This window comes from Hyla sarda, chromosome 11 (genome assembly GCF_029499605.1).
Source record: "Hyla sarda isolate aHylSar1 chromosome 11, aHylSar1.hap1, whole genome shotgun sequence".
NCBI classification, from domain to species: Eukaryota; Metazoa; Chordata; class Amphibia; order Anura; family Hylidae; genus Hyla; species Hyla sarda.
Genome location: NC_079199.1, coordinates 9,365,482 through 9,382,561, shown reverse-complemented (window position 1 = coordinate 9,382,561; position 17,080 = coordinate 9,365,482). Strand labels below are relative to the sequence as shown.

The 17,080-nt window shown below is 43.8% G+C and overlaps 1 protein-coding gene across 2 annotated transcripts in view; it reads right to left on the bottom strand.

Annotated features, from left to right (window-relative positions):
- Positions 1 to 3,658: 3,658 nt before the first annotated feature.
- Positions 3,659 to 17,080, bottom strand: part of PYGL (glycogen phosphorylase L) — a 38,242-nt gene continuing 24,820 nt past the window's right edge. For both annotated transcript variants that reach the window (XM_056545989.1, XM_056545990.1), the window contains exons 11-20: positions 15,795 to 15,958; positions 15,368 to 15,482; positions 14,080 to 14,181; positions 12,738 to 12,885; positions 10,935 to 10,993; positions 8,028 to 8,169; positions 7,568 to 7,775; positions 7,329 to 7,463; positions 6,867 to 6,933; positions 3,659 to 4,115 (exon numbers count right to left, since the gene is read on the bottom strand). In XM_056545989.1, coding sequence (XP_056401964.1) covers positions 3,903 to 4,115; positions 6,867 to 6,933; positions 7,329 to 7,463; positions 7,568 to 7,775; positions 8,028 to 8,169; positions 10,935 to 10,993; positions 12,738 to 12,885; positions 14,080 to 14,181; positions 15,368 to 15,482; positions 15,795 to 15,958 — 1,353 coding nt within the window. In that variant the 3' untranslated portion in view covers positions 3,659 to 3,902. The remainder of the gene's footprint in view (positions 4,116 to 6,866; positions 6,934 to 7,328; positions 7,464 to 7,567; positions 7,776 to 8,027; positions 8,170 to 10,934; positions 10,994 to 12,737; positions 12,886 to 14,079; positions 14,182 to 15,367; positions 15,483 to 15,794; positions 15,959 to 17,080) is intronic.

The following is a 17,080-nucleotide window of genomic DNA, read 5'->3' as shown; positions in this document are numbered from 1 at the left end:
GAGGTCTGGATATGGAGTCACACTCAAAATCACAGTGGAAAACCCCACTACAGGCTGATCCAACTTTATGTAATGTCCTTAATACAAGTCCCAATGAGGCTCAGTAGTGTGTGTGGCCTCCACGTGCCCGTATGACCTCCCTACAACGCCTGGGCATGATCCTGATGAGGAGGAGGATGGTCTCCTGAGGGATGTCCTCCCAGACCTGGACTAAAGCATCCGCCAACTCCTGGACAGTCTGTGATGGATGGAGCGAGACGTCCCAGATGTGCTCAATTGGATTCAGGGGAACGGGTGGGCCAGTCCATAGCATCAATGCCTTCCTCTTGTAGGAACTGCTGACACACTCCAGACACATGAGGTCTAGCATTGTCTTGTATTAGGAGAAACCCAGGGCCAACCGCACCAGCATATGGTCTCACAAGGGGTCTGAGAACCTAATCTTGGTATCTAATGGCATTCAGGCTACCTCTGGCAAGCACATGGAGGGCTGGTCAGCACACACAAAGAAATGCCACCCCACACCATTACTGACCCACTGCTAAACCGGTCATGCGGGAGGCTGTTGCAGGCAGCAGAATGTTCTCCATGGCGTCTCCAGACTGTCACATGTGCTCAGTGTGAACCTGCTTTCATCTGTGAAGAGCACAGGGCGCCAGTGGCAAGTTTGCCAATCTTGGTGTTCTCTGGCAAATGCCAAACGTCCTACACTGAGTTGGGCTGTAAGCACATCCCCCACCTGTGGACGTCGGGCCCTCATACCCCCTCATGGAGTCTGTTTCTGACTGTTTGAGTGGACACATGCACATTTGTGGCCAGCTGGAGGTCATTGTGCAGGGCTCTGGCAGTGCTCCTCTTGCTCATTCTTGCACAAAGGCGGAGGTAGCGGTCCTGCTGCTGAGTTGTTGCCCTCCTACGGCCTCCTCCACATCTCCTGATGTACTGGCCTGTCTCCTGGTAGCGCCTCCATGCTCTGGACACTACGCTGACAGACACAGCAAACCTTCTTGCCACAGCTCGCATTGATGTGCCATCCTGGATGAGCTGCACTACCTGAGCCACTTGTGTGGGTTGTAGACTCCGTCTCATGCTACCACTAAAGTGAAAACACCGCCAGCATTCAAAAGCGACCAAAACATCAGCCAGGAAGCATAGGAGCTGAGAAGTGGTCTGTGGTAACCACCTGCAGAACAACTCCTTTATGGGGGTGTCTTGCTAATCTCCTATAATTTCCACGTGTTGTCTGTTCCATGTGAAATTGATTGTCAATCAGTGTTCTTCCTGAGTGGACAGTGGGATTTCACACAAGTGAAAATACGGCCCTGCACATTATAGATTGTTCTGGAGTAGGAGCTTTTTTGCATGGCAGAAACCAGGGCTATGGGGCCCACAATTACAGTGGTCCCTCAAGTTACAATATTAATTGGTTCCAGGACAACCATTGTATGTTGAGACCATTGGAAGTAGAGATGAGCGAATTTACAGTAAATTCGATTCATCACGAACTTCTCGGCTCGGCAGTTAATGACTTTTCCTGCATAAATTAGTTCAGCCTTCAGGTGCTCCCGTGGGCTGGAAAAGGTGGATACAGTCCTAGGAAAGAGTCTCCTAGGACTTGTATCCACCTTTTCCAGCCCACGGGAGCACCTGAAAGCTGAACTAATTTATGCAGGAAAAGTCATCAACTGCCGAGCCGAGAAGTTTGTGACGAATCGAATTTACTGTAAGTTCGCTCAGCTCTAATTGTAAGTTGAGGGATCACCGTATGTGCAAATCCGGCATCCATAGTATATGCCAGTGGTCTTCAACCTGCGGACCTCCAGATGTTTCAAAACTACAACTCCCAGCATGCCCGGACAGCCGATGGCTGTCCGGGCATGCTGGGAGTTGTAGTTTTGCAACATCTGGAGGTCCGCAGGTTGAAGACCACTGGCATATGCTAAGATAGGTGCCCTTTTTGAACACCGTGTACTGCTGCGAGCCGCTAGGTTCCATTGCCCATTGTACCCCTTTCACTCCACCCCAAATATTCTAAGATGCCAAGGAGCGATAACCATATGAGCTCCTTTTCCCATGCTCCACCCACCATCTTTGAATAAAAACATTTCTAGGAGAGTACCCCTTTAATGATCCAATCAACTGGCCCCAGAAAGTTATTATACAGATTTGAAAATTACTTCTATTTAAAAATCTTAATCCTTCCAGTTCTTATCAGCTGCTGTTATGACCCACAAGAAGTTATTTTCTTGTTGAATTCCCTTTCTGTCTGACCACAGTGCTCTCTGCTGACACCTCTGTCCATGTCAGGAACTGTCCAGAGTAGGAGCAAATCCCCATAGCAAACCTCTCCTGCTCCAGACAGTTCCTGACATGGATAGAGGTGTCAGCAGAGAGCACTGTGGTCAGACTGGAAAGGGAATTCAAAAAGAAAAAGAACTTCCTGTGGAGCATACAGCAACGGATAACTACTGGAAGGATTAAGATTTTTAAATTGAAGTAATATTCAAATCTGTTTAACTTTTGGCACCAGTTGATTTAAAAAAATAAATAAATAAATAAAAGTTTTCCAGTGGAGCACCCCTTTAAAAGGCAGGGGGCTTCAACTAAAGAGGCTAAGATCGCTGTCCAAAAAAACGCGAGCCTGATCATCCATGTGTGGCTTGGAGTGTGCATGTGTTCTCAATGCCTGCTCATCCTTCCCAAGACAAAAAAGTTTGGGTGGTTGAAATCCAACATGGCTGACCCTTTTCTTCCCCTGACATCTGGTGCTGGGGGGGGGGGGGAAGAGTTAAAGGGGTATTCCAGGCCAAAACTTTTTTTTATACATCAACTGGCTCCGGAAAGTTAAACAGATTTGTAAATTACTTCTATTAAAAAATCGTAATCCTTCCAATAGTTATTAGCTTCTAAAGTTTAGTTGTTTTCTCTCTAACTGCTCAAGGATGAGGTCACGTCCCAGGAGCTGTGCAGTTCCTATGGGGATTTTCTCCCATCATGCACAGCTCCCGGGACGTGACATCATCATTGAGCAGTTAGACAGAAAACTTCAGAAGCTAATAACTATTGGAAGGATTAAGATTTTTTAATAGAAGTAATTTACAAATCTGTTTAACTTTCCAGAGTCAGTTGATATATATAAAAAAGGTTTTTTGCCTGGAATACCCCTTTTGAGAGGCTACCCTACACTTTAGATAAGTGTCAGCCGATTTTCGCAGGACTGACCATCTAAATGTGGATGAGCAGCTTCATTGTGGACCTAAATAAATCTTGTGTCTTTATCTAGTCACTAGAGATGAGCGAACTTACAGTAAATTCGATTCGTCTCGAACTTCTCGGCTCGGCAGTTGATGACTTATCCTGCATAAATTAGTTCAGCTTTCAGGTGCTCCGGTGGGCTGGAAAAGGTGGATACAGTCCTAGGAAAGTGTCTCCTAGGACTGTATACACCTTATCCAGCCCACCGGAGCACCGGAAAGCTGAACTAATTTATGCAGGATAAGTCATCAACTGCCGAGCCGAGAAGTTCGTGACGAATCGAATTTACTGTAAGTTCGCTCATCTCTACTAGTCCCCTTTATTATTCCCCTCTCCCAGGTCAAAAAGGGGGCAAAATCCATATAAATTCTTTTATTGTGCGAGAGACAGATAACTGTTCCAAGCCATAGTTACATTGCCAGGACTGGTTCCTGAAGATACGAGCAGGACCAACCCTTGGTATCTCGCTCCGCACCGGCCCACGTAAGGTGCAACCAATACCCTACAGCAAAGCAAGCGCCCAGAACACGAAAGACAGTCCTTGTGTCAGGTCCATGGCACTAGGGATACTGGATATGATGGACTATAGTGATCTCTAGGTAAGTGCAAAGCTTCGGTTCTCCACGTTCCAAGCCACCCATTCCCAGTTAGGCTTTGGCCTTGGCATGGGCCTGGGCTTTGGCATTGGCCAACATGGTGTCCTCTAGGGCATCTCTCGGTTCATTGGGTGGAGGAATCTTCAGATCAGACGGCTCTACACCCCAAATGTCCTTGGCGTACTCCTTGATGGTCCGGTCGCTGGAGAATTTGCCAGATGCCGCTATGTTCTTGATGACCACTTTGGTCCATTCTTTTGGATTCTAAAAGAAGACAAACCAAGTAAACTAGGGAGCCCGGGACTATAAACAAGTCCTGTAGGTGCCATATAAAATGAACAAACCAGCGAGCAGAGAAACTTTGTATATAGGATGGCCTGGAGCATTGATTGCTTTTCCTAGTGGTTTCCAAACTGTTGCAAAACTACAACTCCCAGCATGCCCGGACAGCCTTCGGCTGTCGGGGCATGCTGGGAGTTGTAGTTTTGCAACAGCTAGAGACACACCTTATGGAAGACACTGGCTTATCCTCTTTAGCATAATATCCCCTCTCTCTTCAAAGATCCCTGAAGAAGTTGTGTGGGGCCCATAGAAACTCGTTGGCTGTACAAACTGCAATAACTGATATGTGCAAGGATACATAAATGCGAGTAATCTTATGGAGTTTTAAGCATACTACACAAGGATTCTCTGCTCCGTTTTCTACTTCATCATGAACTTCTGCCCCCTTGAGGCAAATAGCCCCTGTGATTCCCTAGGCCAGTGTTTCTAAACCAGGGTGACTCCAGCTGTTGCAAAACTACAACTACCAGCATGCCCAGACAATATATTAAATAAAAGTATGTGTGTATGTATATGTGTGTGCATGTGCGTGCATATATACACACACACATTATATATTATATATATATTATATGATAAATATATACACACTACATTATATATTATATATATATTATATGATAAATATACACACACACATTATATATTATATATATATTATATGATAAATATATACACACTACATTATATATTATAATGTATTGATACATTGGGGTTAGCGCTGCTGGACAAGCGGGCGCACTTGATAAGAAGCTAGGTGGGGTGACCTTAGTGGGGTGGGGACTTGACGGTCCCGAACACAGGGGTCCCCCCTCTGATGGATAACATCCTGGCCCTTAACTGGGTCCAGTTTGGCACCCGTCCCTAGCTACACAAGTTTTTAGAACCCCTCTAAAATCACCATCACAATATTTACTGTATGATATACAGCTAAAATAATAGGATTCCTCAAAATAATATTTATGTTTTCATTATTAATTTTTCTATTACGTATTTTTATTTTTCTATATTTTTTTTACATTTTTATTCTTATTTTGTCCATTTTGTCTGTCTGTCTTGTCTATTTTTAATTTTTCGTTATCCATACAATTTTATTAGTTTATATTTCTCTACTATATTTTATTCACTCTTCTTTTGATTCTTCTTGTTCTTCTGCTAGTTTCATGGATTACTTCCCTCATCTGGGTCACTTATATCCACAGTACTGATGCACTACACCTAATTCTGCATATTGTTCAGCAGGTTTGGTTCACTTAGGGTTAACATCTGCTCTCAGCAGGTTTGGTTCACTTAGGGTTAACATCTGCTCTCAGCAGGTTTGACAGCCTGTGCTCTTGCGATCCTGAAACACTGCCTCTGCCTTGCACAGTGTTGACAGTTGCCGGGACAACGGGTCATGTGACCAGACTGGTCTCATGACAGGGATCTCATATCTGGAAGTGCTTTCAGTCTCTCACGCAGGCGCAGTAACTAATTACCCACGCTTGCAGCACCATTACATGGATCAGGTGAATGCCTCCCCTTCATTGTTCAGTATGTATGGATTTCTATGAATCGTTTTGTGTACACATGTGTTGCATATCTTCTTGTTATATGTAATTTAACTATGAATTGTATTTTTCAAGCTATGTTTTTAATATTTTTACTATTACTCTGCACAGTATGCACTAGTGCACTTTATATACCAGTATGCACTATTTTCTACATGAATTTATATTTACACTTATATAGTTTTTATTTGATTTGTATTAATGATCACTTTATGAAATTGTTTGGCACTAATGATTTGTATGGGCATAAAAGCCCTCATAGGTTTGTGTATCACTATGCTTGAAAAAGGCTCCAGGAGGAGCTGAAACGTTGTAATGCTGACATGAGACATTAAATCACTTATTTTGTTGGAGTGCTGCGCCTGTATCTGGTTTTTATCTTGGATGGACTCTGATCAAGTCCTTTGGGACGCTGGCACCAATTTTTTGGTTGGACTGGATAAGTAGTGCTGCTTTATTTTGGGATTATATATATAGATAGAGATAGAGATATAAATATATACACACACATATATCTCTATCTACACATACATATATATATATACATATATATATATATACATATATATATATACATATATATATATACATATATATATATATATATATATATATATATATATATATATATATATATATATATATATATACACATACACATATATACATATACATATATACACACACACACACACACAAATATATACATATATACACACACACACACACACACACACACACACACACACACACACACACACACACTAACTAATCCCATAGAGATTGCAGCAGTATACAGAGAGCTGGAGGGGAGGTGTTTAAAATATATCCTGAGCCTATGGAGATATCGCTTATCAGATCCCTCCCCACCAAGCTCTATCTGTATATTGCTGCTATCATCCAGCAGTTCACAGGAAGTCAGCTGAACTGACATCCTGTTGTGACATATTAAGCCAGCATTTCCCAACCAGGGTGCCTTCAGCTGTTGCCAAACTACAACTCCCAGCATGCTCGGACAGCCGACTGCTCTCAGTATCTGCTGGGAGTTGTAGTTTTGCAACAGCTGGAGGCACCCTGGTTGGGACTCACTGCCTTAGGATAAGACAAAACCAGCACTACCTACCTTGTACAGAGCGCTGACCCTTTCCTGGCACTTGATATAGGATTCATAGTCTGCAAACACTTTAAACCTGATGTTGCAAAGATGGGAAAAAATAAAAAAATGAATAGAATTATCAGAAAACTGCAGCTGGAGTCCAATAGAAAAGATTGGACGAAGTCACAGTAAATTGGCTCGTAGCAAACCTCCTGGCTGGGCCCTTGATTTCTTTAGTCTGTGTAAATTAGTTCAGCTTTCCAAGGCCTCTGGTTGCCTGGAAAAGTCTGGGATGACAGTCTTAGGTCTCCTAGGTCTGTATCCACCTTTTCCAGGCAACTGGAGCCCTTGGAAAGCTGAATTTACGCAGACTAAAGTAATCAACAGCCGAGCTGTGAGGTTCGCTACGAGCCAATTTACTGTAAGTTCGCTCAACTCTAGAAAAGATCATGGCCAAGTCCCCCCCGGCCATCCTGAAGATTTACCGACCTGTCATGGTAGAAGAGCATGTCCACCAGATCTTTAAACTGGTCAGGATTGGATGGAGAGAAAAATCCATTCTGGATCTGGTCCATGGCCTGCTTCAGTTCTGGAAGTCTATGATAGTATTCCTGGGCATTGTACCTATGACCATATAGAGAGGCAGGTGAAACGTGGCCAAGGCTTCACTCTGTATTAGACCCCAACCACAGTCACACGGATCTTACCCCAAGTCACACGGATCTTACCCCTTCTTATCCATTTCAGCCACGTCCTCCACCCTCATTCCAAATATGAACAGGTTTTCCTCTCCAGCCTCCTCTGCCATCTCCACGTTGGCGCCATCCATAGTCCCAATGGTCAGCGCTCCATTTAGCATAAACTTCATGTTACCTGTGCCAGACGCCTCGGTGCCCGCTGTGGAGATCTGCTCCGACAGGTCTGTCGCTGGGATGACTGCCACAAAAATCACATGTTATTTAGTAACTGGTGCCCAGTACTGGGTCAAGATTAGAAGAACATGGCTACACTGGTCCATTGGTTGTAGCTGGTATTGCTCAATAAAAGTGGATGAGGCCAAGCTGCAATATCATACACAGCCAGTGGACAGGGGTGGTGCCATTTCTGGAAGAAAGCAGCCATGTTTTTTAATCCTGAACCCATCCCAAAAACAGAACTTTCCATGGCGCCATACAATACGGGACAGACCTTTCTCTGCCAGGGATACTCTGTAGTTCTCCAAGTAGATGACCTTCAGCTTGTTCCCTATCATGGGGTCATTATTCACGATCTCCCCCACGGCAGTGATCATCTTTATGATCAGCTTTGCCATGTAATATCCCGGAGCAGCCTGAAAAAAAAGAATACAGGAAAATACGGAGGAGTTCTACCACCAATACGGCGCTCGCCCCGCCAAGAGTAGATTATGGGAAATACAGGGCGCAGCAAGGTAGATAAGAATGTAATGGTAGACAATGGGGGAGATTTAGCTAAACCTTTGTAGAGGAAGAGCGATGCAGTTGCCAATAGCAACCAGATTGCTTTCATTTTTCTAAGGCCTTTTTAAAAATGAAAGCCGCGATCTGATAGGTTGCTTTAGGCAACTGCATCACTCTTCCTCAATACTAAAGTGTTTAAAGTCTCTCCCATTGTGGCCACCATACAGGTTGCTTGGCCAAAAATTGCTACGTCTCACTGTACTGCAGCTAATAAACGTGAATACGGTTGCACAAATTGTGGCAACTGCGACATGAAAATAAATAAATAAATATATTGGAGCTCTGTCCAGGATGGTTTTCTGGTTGCAGCAGGTGGCGCATCCAAACACAACCCAATTCACTTCTATTAGCTGCGATGTAACTTTATTCAGCCATGCAGCCCTCCCCCAAACAAAAGCCGCCATGCAGCCCTCCCCCCCAACTTTAATAAAGTCGTATTCGGTCACGTTCATATGTCTGGAATATCCACATGGAAAATCTTGGGGCGGACATTCGAGAGTGCGGGCACCATCATAATATGCCGGTGCTAGGACCGCACGGGAATGCGCCGTCTCAGACAGCTATACATTCCGTGCGGTGTCCACAGAAAATAGGAACATGTTTATTCTGTCTGTGGACATTGAAATTTCGGATGTGTGCACAGCATAGCAAAGTCCCATTAAAATCAATGGGACTCTGCTGCTTCGGAATCTGCTTTGAACATGGCCCTAGGTTCGGCTGAGCTCTCAGTATGGGGAGCATGTCCAGTTCTGCTACAGTAGTACTAGGACGCGTTTCAGACAGCTGAGGAAGGCACCTAAGTAGAAACACATCCTTGTACTACACTATGGCTTAATAAATCTTTACTGTGCATTACTGGTGAGTGCCGGGTATCATCTTCTACCTGTGGCTTTACACTACCTCGTGCACCACCGCAGATTCCACGGAAGTGCCGACATATCCCTATATTCAACAGTTCTGCTACAGGGCTCCTCCACACTACAGACATAAATTTGGCTTCCAGCAGGTGCCACCAAATACTTCAGTGGGTAGGACCATGCAGTCTCTAATAATGCCATAGTTCTATATAAAGTATTAATAAATAAATATCTCCAATTTTAAATTAAATTTCATTTTATACACTACTCAAAAAATAAATAAAAGGGAACACCAAGATAACACATCCTAGATCTGACTGAACTAATCGTATGAAATACTTTCGTCTTTACATAGTTGAATGCGCTGACAACAAAATCCCACAAAAATGATCAATGGAAATAAAATGTATCAACCCATGGAGGTCTGGATATGGAGTCACACTCAAAATCACAGTGGAAAATCCCACTACAGGCTGATCCAACTTTATGTAATGTCCTTAATACAAGTCCCAATGAGGCTCAGTAGTGTGTGTGGCCTCCACGTGCCCGTATGACCTCCCCGCCTGGGCATGGTCCTGATGAGGTGGAGAATGGTCTCCTGAGGGATGTCCTCCCAGACCTGGACTAAAGCATCCGCCAACTCCTGGACAGTCTGTGGTGGATGGGGCGAGACGTCCCAGATGTGCTTAATCAGATTCAGGGGAACGGGCGGCCAGTCCATAACATCAATGCCTTCCTCTTGTAGGAACTGCTGACACACTCCAGCCACATGAGGTCTAGCATTGTCTTGTATTAGGAGGAACCCAGGGCCAACCGCACCATCATATGGTCTCACAAGGGGTCTGAGGATCTCATCTCGGTACCTAATGGCAGTCAGGCTACCTCTGGCAAGCAGATGAAAGGCTGTGCAGCCCCCCAAAGAAATGCCACCCCACACCATTACTGACCCACTGCCAAACCGGTCATACTGAAGGATGTTGCAGTCAGCAGAACGTTCTCCACGGCGTCTCTAGACTCTAGCAAAAAGCAGGTTTACACTGAGCACATTTGACAATCTTGGCGTTCTCTGGCAAATGCCAGATGTCCTGCACGGTGTTTGGCTGTAAGCACAACCCCCACCTGTGGACGTCAGGCCCTCATTCAGTCTGTTTCTGAAGTTTGAGTGGACACATGCACATTTGTGGCCTGATGGAGGTCATTTTGCAGGGATCTGGCATTGCCCCACCTGCTTCTACTTGCACAAAGGCGGAGGTTGTTACCCTCCTACGGCCTCCTCCATGTCTCCTGATGTCCTGGCCTGTCTCCTGGTAGTGCCTCCATGCTCTGGACACTACGCTGACAGACACAGCAAACCTTCTTGCCACAACTCGCATTGATGTGCCATCCTGGATGAGCTGCACTACCTGAGCCACTTGTGTGGGTTGTAGACTCCGTCTCATGCTACCACTTGAGTGAACGCACCGCCAGCATTCAAAAGTGACCAAAACATCAGCCAGGAAGCATAGGAACTGAGAAGTGGTCTATGGTCACCACCTGCAGAAGCACTCCTTTATTGGGGGTGTCTTGCTAATTGCCTATAATTTCCACCTGACTAATTTCATTGACTTGGAGTTACATTGTGTTTATTTGTTCCCTTTATTTTTTTGAGCAGTGTGTATATTTTTTTTCTATTATATATACACTTTATTTTAATCAATAAAAAATAAATACATTTTACAATATATGAATTTCTATCTATACATCTATTAAGACCGTTCTACCTTTCCTCCAATAATGACCGTCCTTGGAACAAATTCCTTGGTGGGATTTGCCTTTATGCCTGTAACAAGATAAAATAACCATAATCTTACAAGTGATCAGAATCGGGTTTTGTGCATATATGCATATTTTTTCCCTCTGGGCAGATTGGAACCTTTATAAAAAAAATAATAAAAATAAAATAAAAGTAAAAATAATAATTGATGCACATGATACAGATTTAGCGCCCCCCCAACCCCCTCCCCATTCCTGATATAATAGATTTCTCACCTGAGATGGATCCCAGCAATTATATACAGGTGATGAATGCTCCTGTCTGTGCGGCCCGCACCTCATAGCTCATCTCACCCGCGTCCCCCCATAAATCTTACAGCATTGTCACACAGATCAGGATAATCACCCACCTAATGAGCCTTCCCCACACCGGGGTCCCCCAGACACAATACGGCACCGGCGCGAGCCAACCGGGCAAACAGATGTTCACTTGTCTACACCTGAAATCCCTCAGGCTGTGTGCAGAGATAAGATACAGATTTTTATTATTTATAACAACCCCCTCCCACCCCCCCTTACTACAGAGGACATGATCAGGGTGCAGATTAATAGGAATCTAACAAAGAAGGTGCTGTCTGAGCAATGCTGCTTTAGGGTACATTCATACAGGCGGATTTGTTTGCTGGTTTCCCGCTGCGAGCTCTTCGCGGCTGTCCGCAGATTTTCCACTGCGGAAAATCTGCCACAGGCCCTATTGACTTCAAAGCCATGAAGAGCACGATATAGATTATAGATATAGCATAGATTATAGATATAGCATAGATTATAGATATAGCATAGATTATAGATATAGCATAGATATAGCATAGATATAGCATAGCATAGCATAGATATAGCATAGCATAGCATAGATATAGCATAGCATAGATATAGCATAGCATAGATATAGCATAGCATAGATATAGCATAGCATAGATATAGCATAGCATAGATATAGCAATAGCTATAGCTATAGCAATAGCTATAGCTATAGCTATAGCTATAGCAATAGCTATAGCAGAGCTATAGCAGAGCTATAGCAGAGCTATAGCAGAGCTATAGCAGAGCTATAGCAGAGCTATAGCAGAGCTATAGCAGAGCTATAGCAGAGCTATAGCAGAGATATAGAATAGATATAGAATAGATATAGATATCTATATCTAAATGTCTATATCAATCTATATAACAGTTTGTGATCCAGGTCTGCACTATTGCATTGCGTTTCCCGGACAGTGCGCCTCCAGCTGTTGCAAAACTACAACTCCCAGCATGCCTGGACAGCCATTGGCTAGGAAACACTGTCCTAAGGGGAAAGAGTCTCCTCACTGAAGGTTTATTCTATCCTTGATGTCAGGCAGCCGCTCTCCATGTGATGATGTCTGAACAAGTAAAGATGCAGTGTAAAGTACGGAGGAGAAAAAAATAAATAAGAGCAGCCCGAGTCTGCAGTGACAGAGATGGATTTATAAGGAGAAATCCAGCAAAAATGTTTCCCTGTCAATAGGGGAAGAGTAGCTGATAAGGGGATAAGTTTACTTTCTCCGGAGTTCTCCTTTAACGCTAAGAGGCATTTACAAACCCCAAGAACCAGAAAAGGTAAATCTGACAAAAAGTAAAGACTTTAGAGCAGTGGTCTCACACCTGCGGACCTCCAGAGGTTACAAAACTACAACTCCTAGCATGCCCGGACAGCCAACGGCTGTGTTTTGCAACCTCTGGAGGTCCGCAGGTGTGAGACCACTGCTTTAGAGAGTCCACGCGGTGGCACTTACGGTTGTACATGGTGATGATATGGAGGCAGTTGAGCAGTTGTCTCTTATACTCGTGGATTCTCTTCACGTGCACATCAAACATGGAGGACGGGTTGAGTTTCATCTTGTATTCCTTCTCCAGATATTGGATAAACTTGATTTTGTTCTCCTAAAGGGACGAAGAGAATGGTGCAAGTCTGGCTTATGGCAAATCTTCGACTTTTAGCATTATGTTTTATGGGCCAACATTCTGAGCAAATTAAAATTTTAATTTCTTTAATTTTTTAATTTATTTATTTTAATGTTTATGGCAACTGGGACTCTGTTTTCTCATACACCGCTCCAACTTTCCTATATTGAAACAGATAAAATTCATACTACCTGCAGCTACCACTAGGGGGAGCTTACTGCATACAGATACACACATAGGGTAAGCTAACTAGACACACAGATGTAACCCCCTGGGAGGGTTGTTGGCATTATCCTGAAATTACATGATGTGTCCAGTAGATAAAACTGGGAAAGGTGGATTTGTGGACATGTGCCTGTAGCCATCTTTGATTTTTTAAATTTCAACAGAGCAAGCAGAGGGATAGGACACAGAGGGACAGTCTGGAAGGAATCCTGGTTCAAAGAGTGCCTGCAGCAGCTGAGTGGAATCTCCTAGAAGGTTGAAGAAGGTCCAGTGCTGGTAACCGGAAAGCCTCTGAGCAGTCAAGAGAACTTTAAACTGGACTAAACTGATTACAGCCTATGCAAGAGTAAGCCTGCGTGGCAGGGAGGGGGGAGGGGGGGGGGTAGAGCTTCAGGCTAGGGTGCCATTTTGCACACCATAGCGCTTCTACTGGACCATACTCCAAATCACACTGGAGCAGGACTTTGAATGGGCCCAACCTATTCAATGTGCACCAACTGATGGTACCCAACTGCCGATAGGGAAAAGATTATGATGGCCCACAGGAGTGCTTGTCGTTGGCTGATCGTACCCTATACTATACCTTACTGTTTGAGAGAAATAACACTGACTGAGAGCTCATCTCACATAATGATGTTCCCAACAGGACTCCACAGCCATATCCCCTGATGCTCCAATGGGTGGAGGCCCTGCCGCAGATTTGTACCCCAGAGGCTCAGGATCGGCCTGCTGAGCCCAGAGGGGTAACAAGGAACCACAGGGATATAGGTAGACGCCCCAAATACCCCATTACACAGATATAGACTATAACAATAAGCTCCCCCTAGTGGTAACAGCAGGAATTTAATCTCTGAACCCCATCTATAGCAGTTTGGGCTCAGTTTTTCACATACACAGAACCTAAAATTATTAATATTAGTGACTATATATGGAATTGTGGTCACTCACCTCCTTCACCTTGGAGATGTCCCTGATGAAGATGTTATCATCCACAAACTTATTCAGCTTGGTCAGCTGGCTCAGATCCTTTACATAGTCTTCTCCGATTTTCTGGAATACAAGAATTAACCCTTTGTCTTATGCCTAAAAGGGGTACTCCAGTGAAAACATATCCCATATAAGGGATAGGATATCTAATCAGCCGGGGGGAATCTGCAGCACGGCACCCTGGTCTTCTGCTCGATGACTGGAGACTACAGCCGCCACGCCCCCTTCATTCATGTCTATGGGAGGAGGCGTGACTGTTATGTACTAGCTGTCACACCCTTCCCCATAGACCTGAATGGAGGCGAAATCTTGAAGCTTCAGTGTTCCGGGCGCTGCCACGCCAGAGATCATGGGGGGTCCCCCCCCCCAGATCAGACATCTTATTCCCTATCCTTTGGATATGGGATAAGATGTTTTTTCGCCAGAGTATCCCTTTAATGTCTTTTCTTGATATGAAGGCGCATGCACAATTTTTTTTAATCAACTGGTGATAGAAAGTTTAACAGATTTGTAAATTACTACTATAAAAAAAAAAAAAAAATTTAAATCTTAATCCTTCCAGTACTTAGCTGCTGTTTGCTCCACAGGAAGTGGTTTTCTTTTTGAATGTATTTTCTGTCTGACCACAGTGCTCTCTGCTGACACCTCTGTCAATGTCAGGAACTGTCCAGAGTAGGAGCAAATCCCCATAGCAAACCTCTCCTGCTCTGGACAATTCCTGACATGGACAGAGGTGTCAGCAGAGAGCACTGTGGTCAGACAGAGGAAATTCAAAAATAAAAATTTCCTGTGGAGCATACAGCAGCAGGTAAGTACGAGAAGGATTAAGAATTTTTAATAGAAGTAATTTCAAAATCTGTTTAACTTTGTCAGTTTTACAAAAAAAAAAAAAAAAAAAAAGTTTTCCAGTGGAGTACCCCTTTAAGATGTAGGTGGTTGTAGCTCTCTAGCTGTCGGAGCATGCTGGGAGTTGTAGTTTTGGAATGGAACAAGTGTTACAGGTTGGAGACCCCTGATCTAGATACCAAAGGCAACACAACACATCTTCAGTTCTGTAGCCCCAAGTTGCAATACTACAACACCCAGCATGCCCGGACAGCCAACGGCTGTCCGAGCATGCTGGGAGTTGTAGTTTTGCAACACCTGGAGGACCACAGTTTGGATACCACTACTCTAGGGCCTCATCCTGTTGCGCAATGAGGCCCAAAGTCTGATGCCTACAAGAACCTCCATTTGGACTTCTACTCACCTCTGCTATGAGTTCTGCAAGTCCCGGATTACACAGGAGGAGCCAGCGCCTGGGAGTGATCCCATTGGTCTTGTTCTGGAACTTTCCAGGTTCGAGATCACTGAAATCTTTAAACCTTAAGGAGAGAATAAATTTAAATTTGAGGCACTCCTGGTAAAAACCTTATATACCCAGTCATAGAAGGAGGTCGCCCCGTTCAGAACTCTACCATACATTATGTGAACAGCCAAATAAAATTTTAATAGGATCTGTGCAATACCTCATTTCACCTGCGGGGGCACTGCTGGGGAATTGAATAGCTGGAATTTTTTAAAGGGAAAACCCAAGTCCGTCAAGGTGTGGCATGGGACAAAAGGTAGTAAAAAGTAGCACAGGTTGGGCATCAGTACTCAGCACGAGATGGGCGAGTGTAGGAAGGGTAACTCACACTTGGTTCTTCACGATCTCCGAGTGGATCCTGGCCACCCCGTTCACCGCGTGCGATCCGACAATACACAAGTGAGCCATGTTAATCCTCTTGCCCCCATCTTCTTCGATCAGAGACATCCTCCTCAGACGGTCAACATCTCCAGGATAGGCGGCAGAGATCCTCTGAAAGGGTTAAATGCAATAAATTGGGCAAAGCCTCGACTATGGGACTGAAAGCAAAATACTGAACGATTTCTATGGGTCAAAGAAGAATCTAATTAATACAGCAATAGGAACAAAGTGGAGTTCGCCCCCTTCTTCTGCTTTCAGCTACTGCCATGGGGTTCCAGGGGGCAAAGGTCATTGTAATCTGCTCCCGCTGCCAGAGGAGAAGGGTTCGCTGCTCCCGCCAACAACCTATTCTGCTTTATTTTATCAGATTTTTCAAGAACATAAAATATTTATTACATTTAAAAAAATAAATTTTTATCATATCACCATATTACTACTAACATAATATTTTACATTTATATTAATATCTTAATATAATATAAATGTAATGTTTTAATTACTTTTAATTAATATGTTAATTGTAATATACTATTAAAATAATTTTTATTTATATTTTAATATACTACTATTAACATTATTATACTAATATATTGTTATATTAATTATATTCTTTAATAAGATTATATAAATGTAGTAATATTAACATAAATGTAATGTGTTAATAGTAATATAATTTCATAAAATTGTGTATTGTTATTTCTGTTACTTTCTGGCCTCTAAAGGCTCAAGCGGCAATGCTGTGCACCATTTAACCCTTTTCTGCAACACATGCAGTGCGCTTACCCCAGTGTGTAAAGGGGACAGTAAGCAGCAACCTGTACAGATTGCTGCTTACTGTCTGGCACCAAACGAGTTAAGTGGAAATGCACAGCAATGTATGCCTCCTTGCTTAGGCCCAGCTGAGATGCAGGTGTGCCAAATCTGACACCTTCTGCTCTTAAGCGGGAAACCCTGTTCACAGCAGGGATTCCAATACAGTCAGCAGCGATGTGCTACGCGCCGCTGTTTACTGTACAGTCGGCAGTGGTATTGCTATGCACTCAACCTATGGAGTGTAGAACTCCACCCCTTCCGCCTGTATAGGGGTCTGGCATTGCAGATCAGCTCCATTTATGTGAATGCAGCTTTGCTGCAATACCATACACAGCCCATGGCCAAGAGTGGTGCCATTTTTGAAGGAGGTCAGCCATGTTTTTCTAATTTCATACAATGCTCTATAGTAGAGATCTCCAA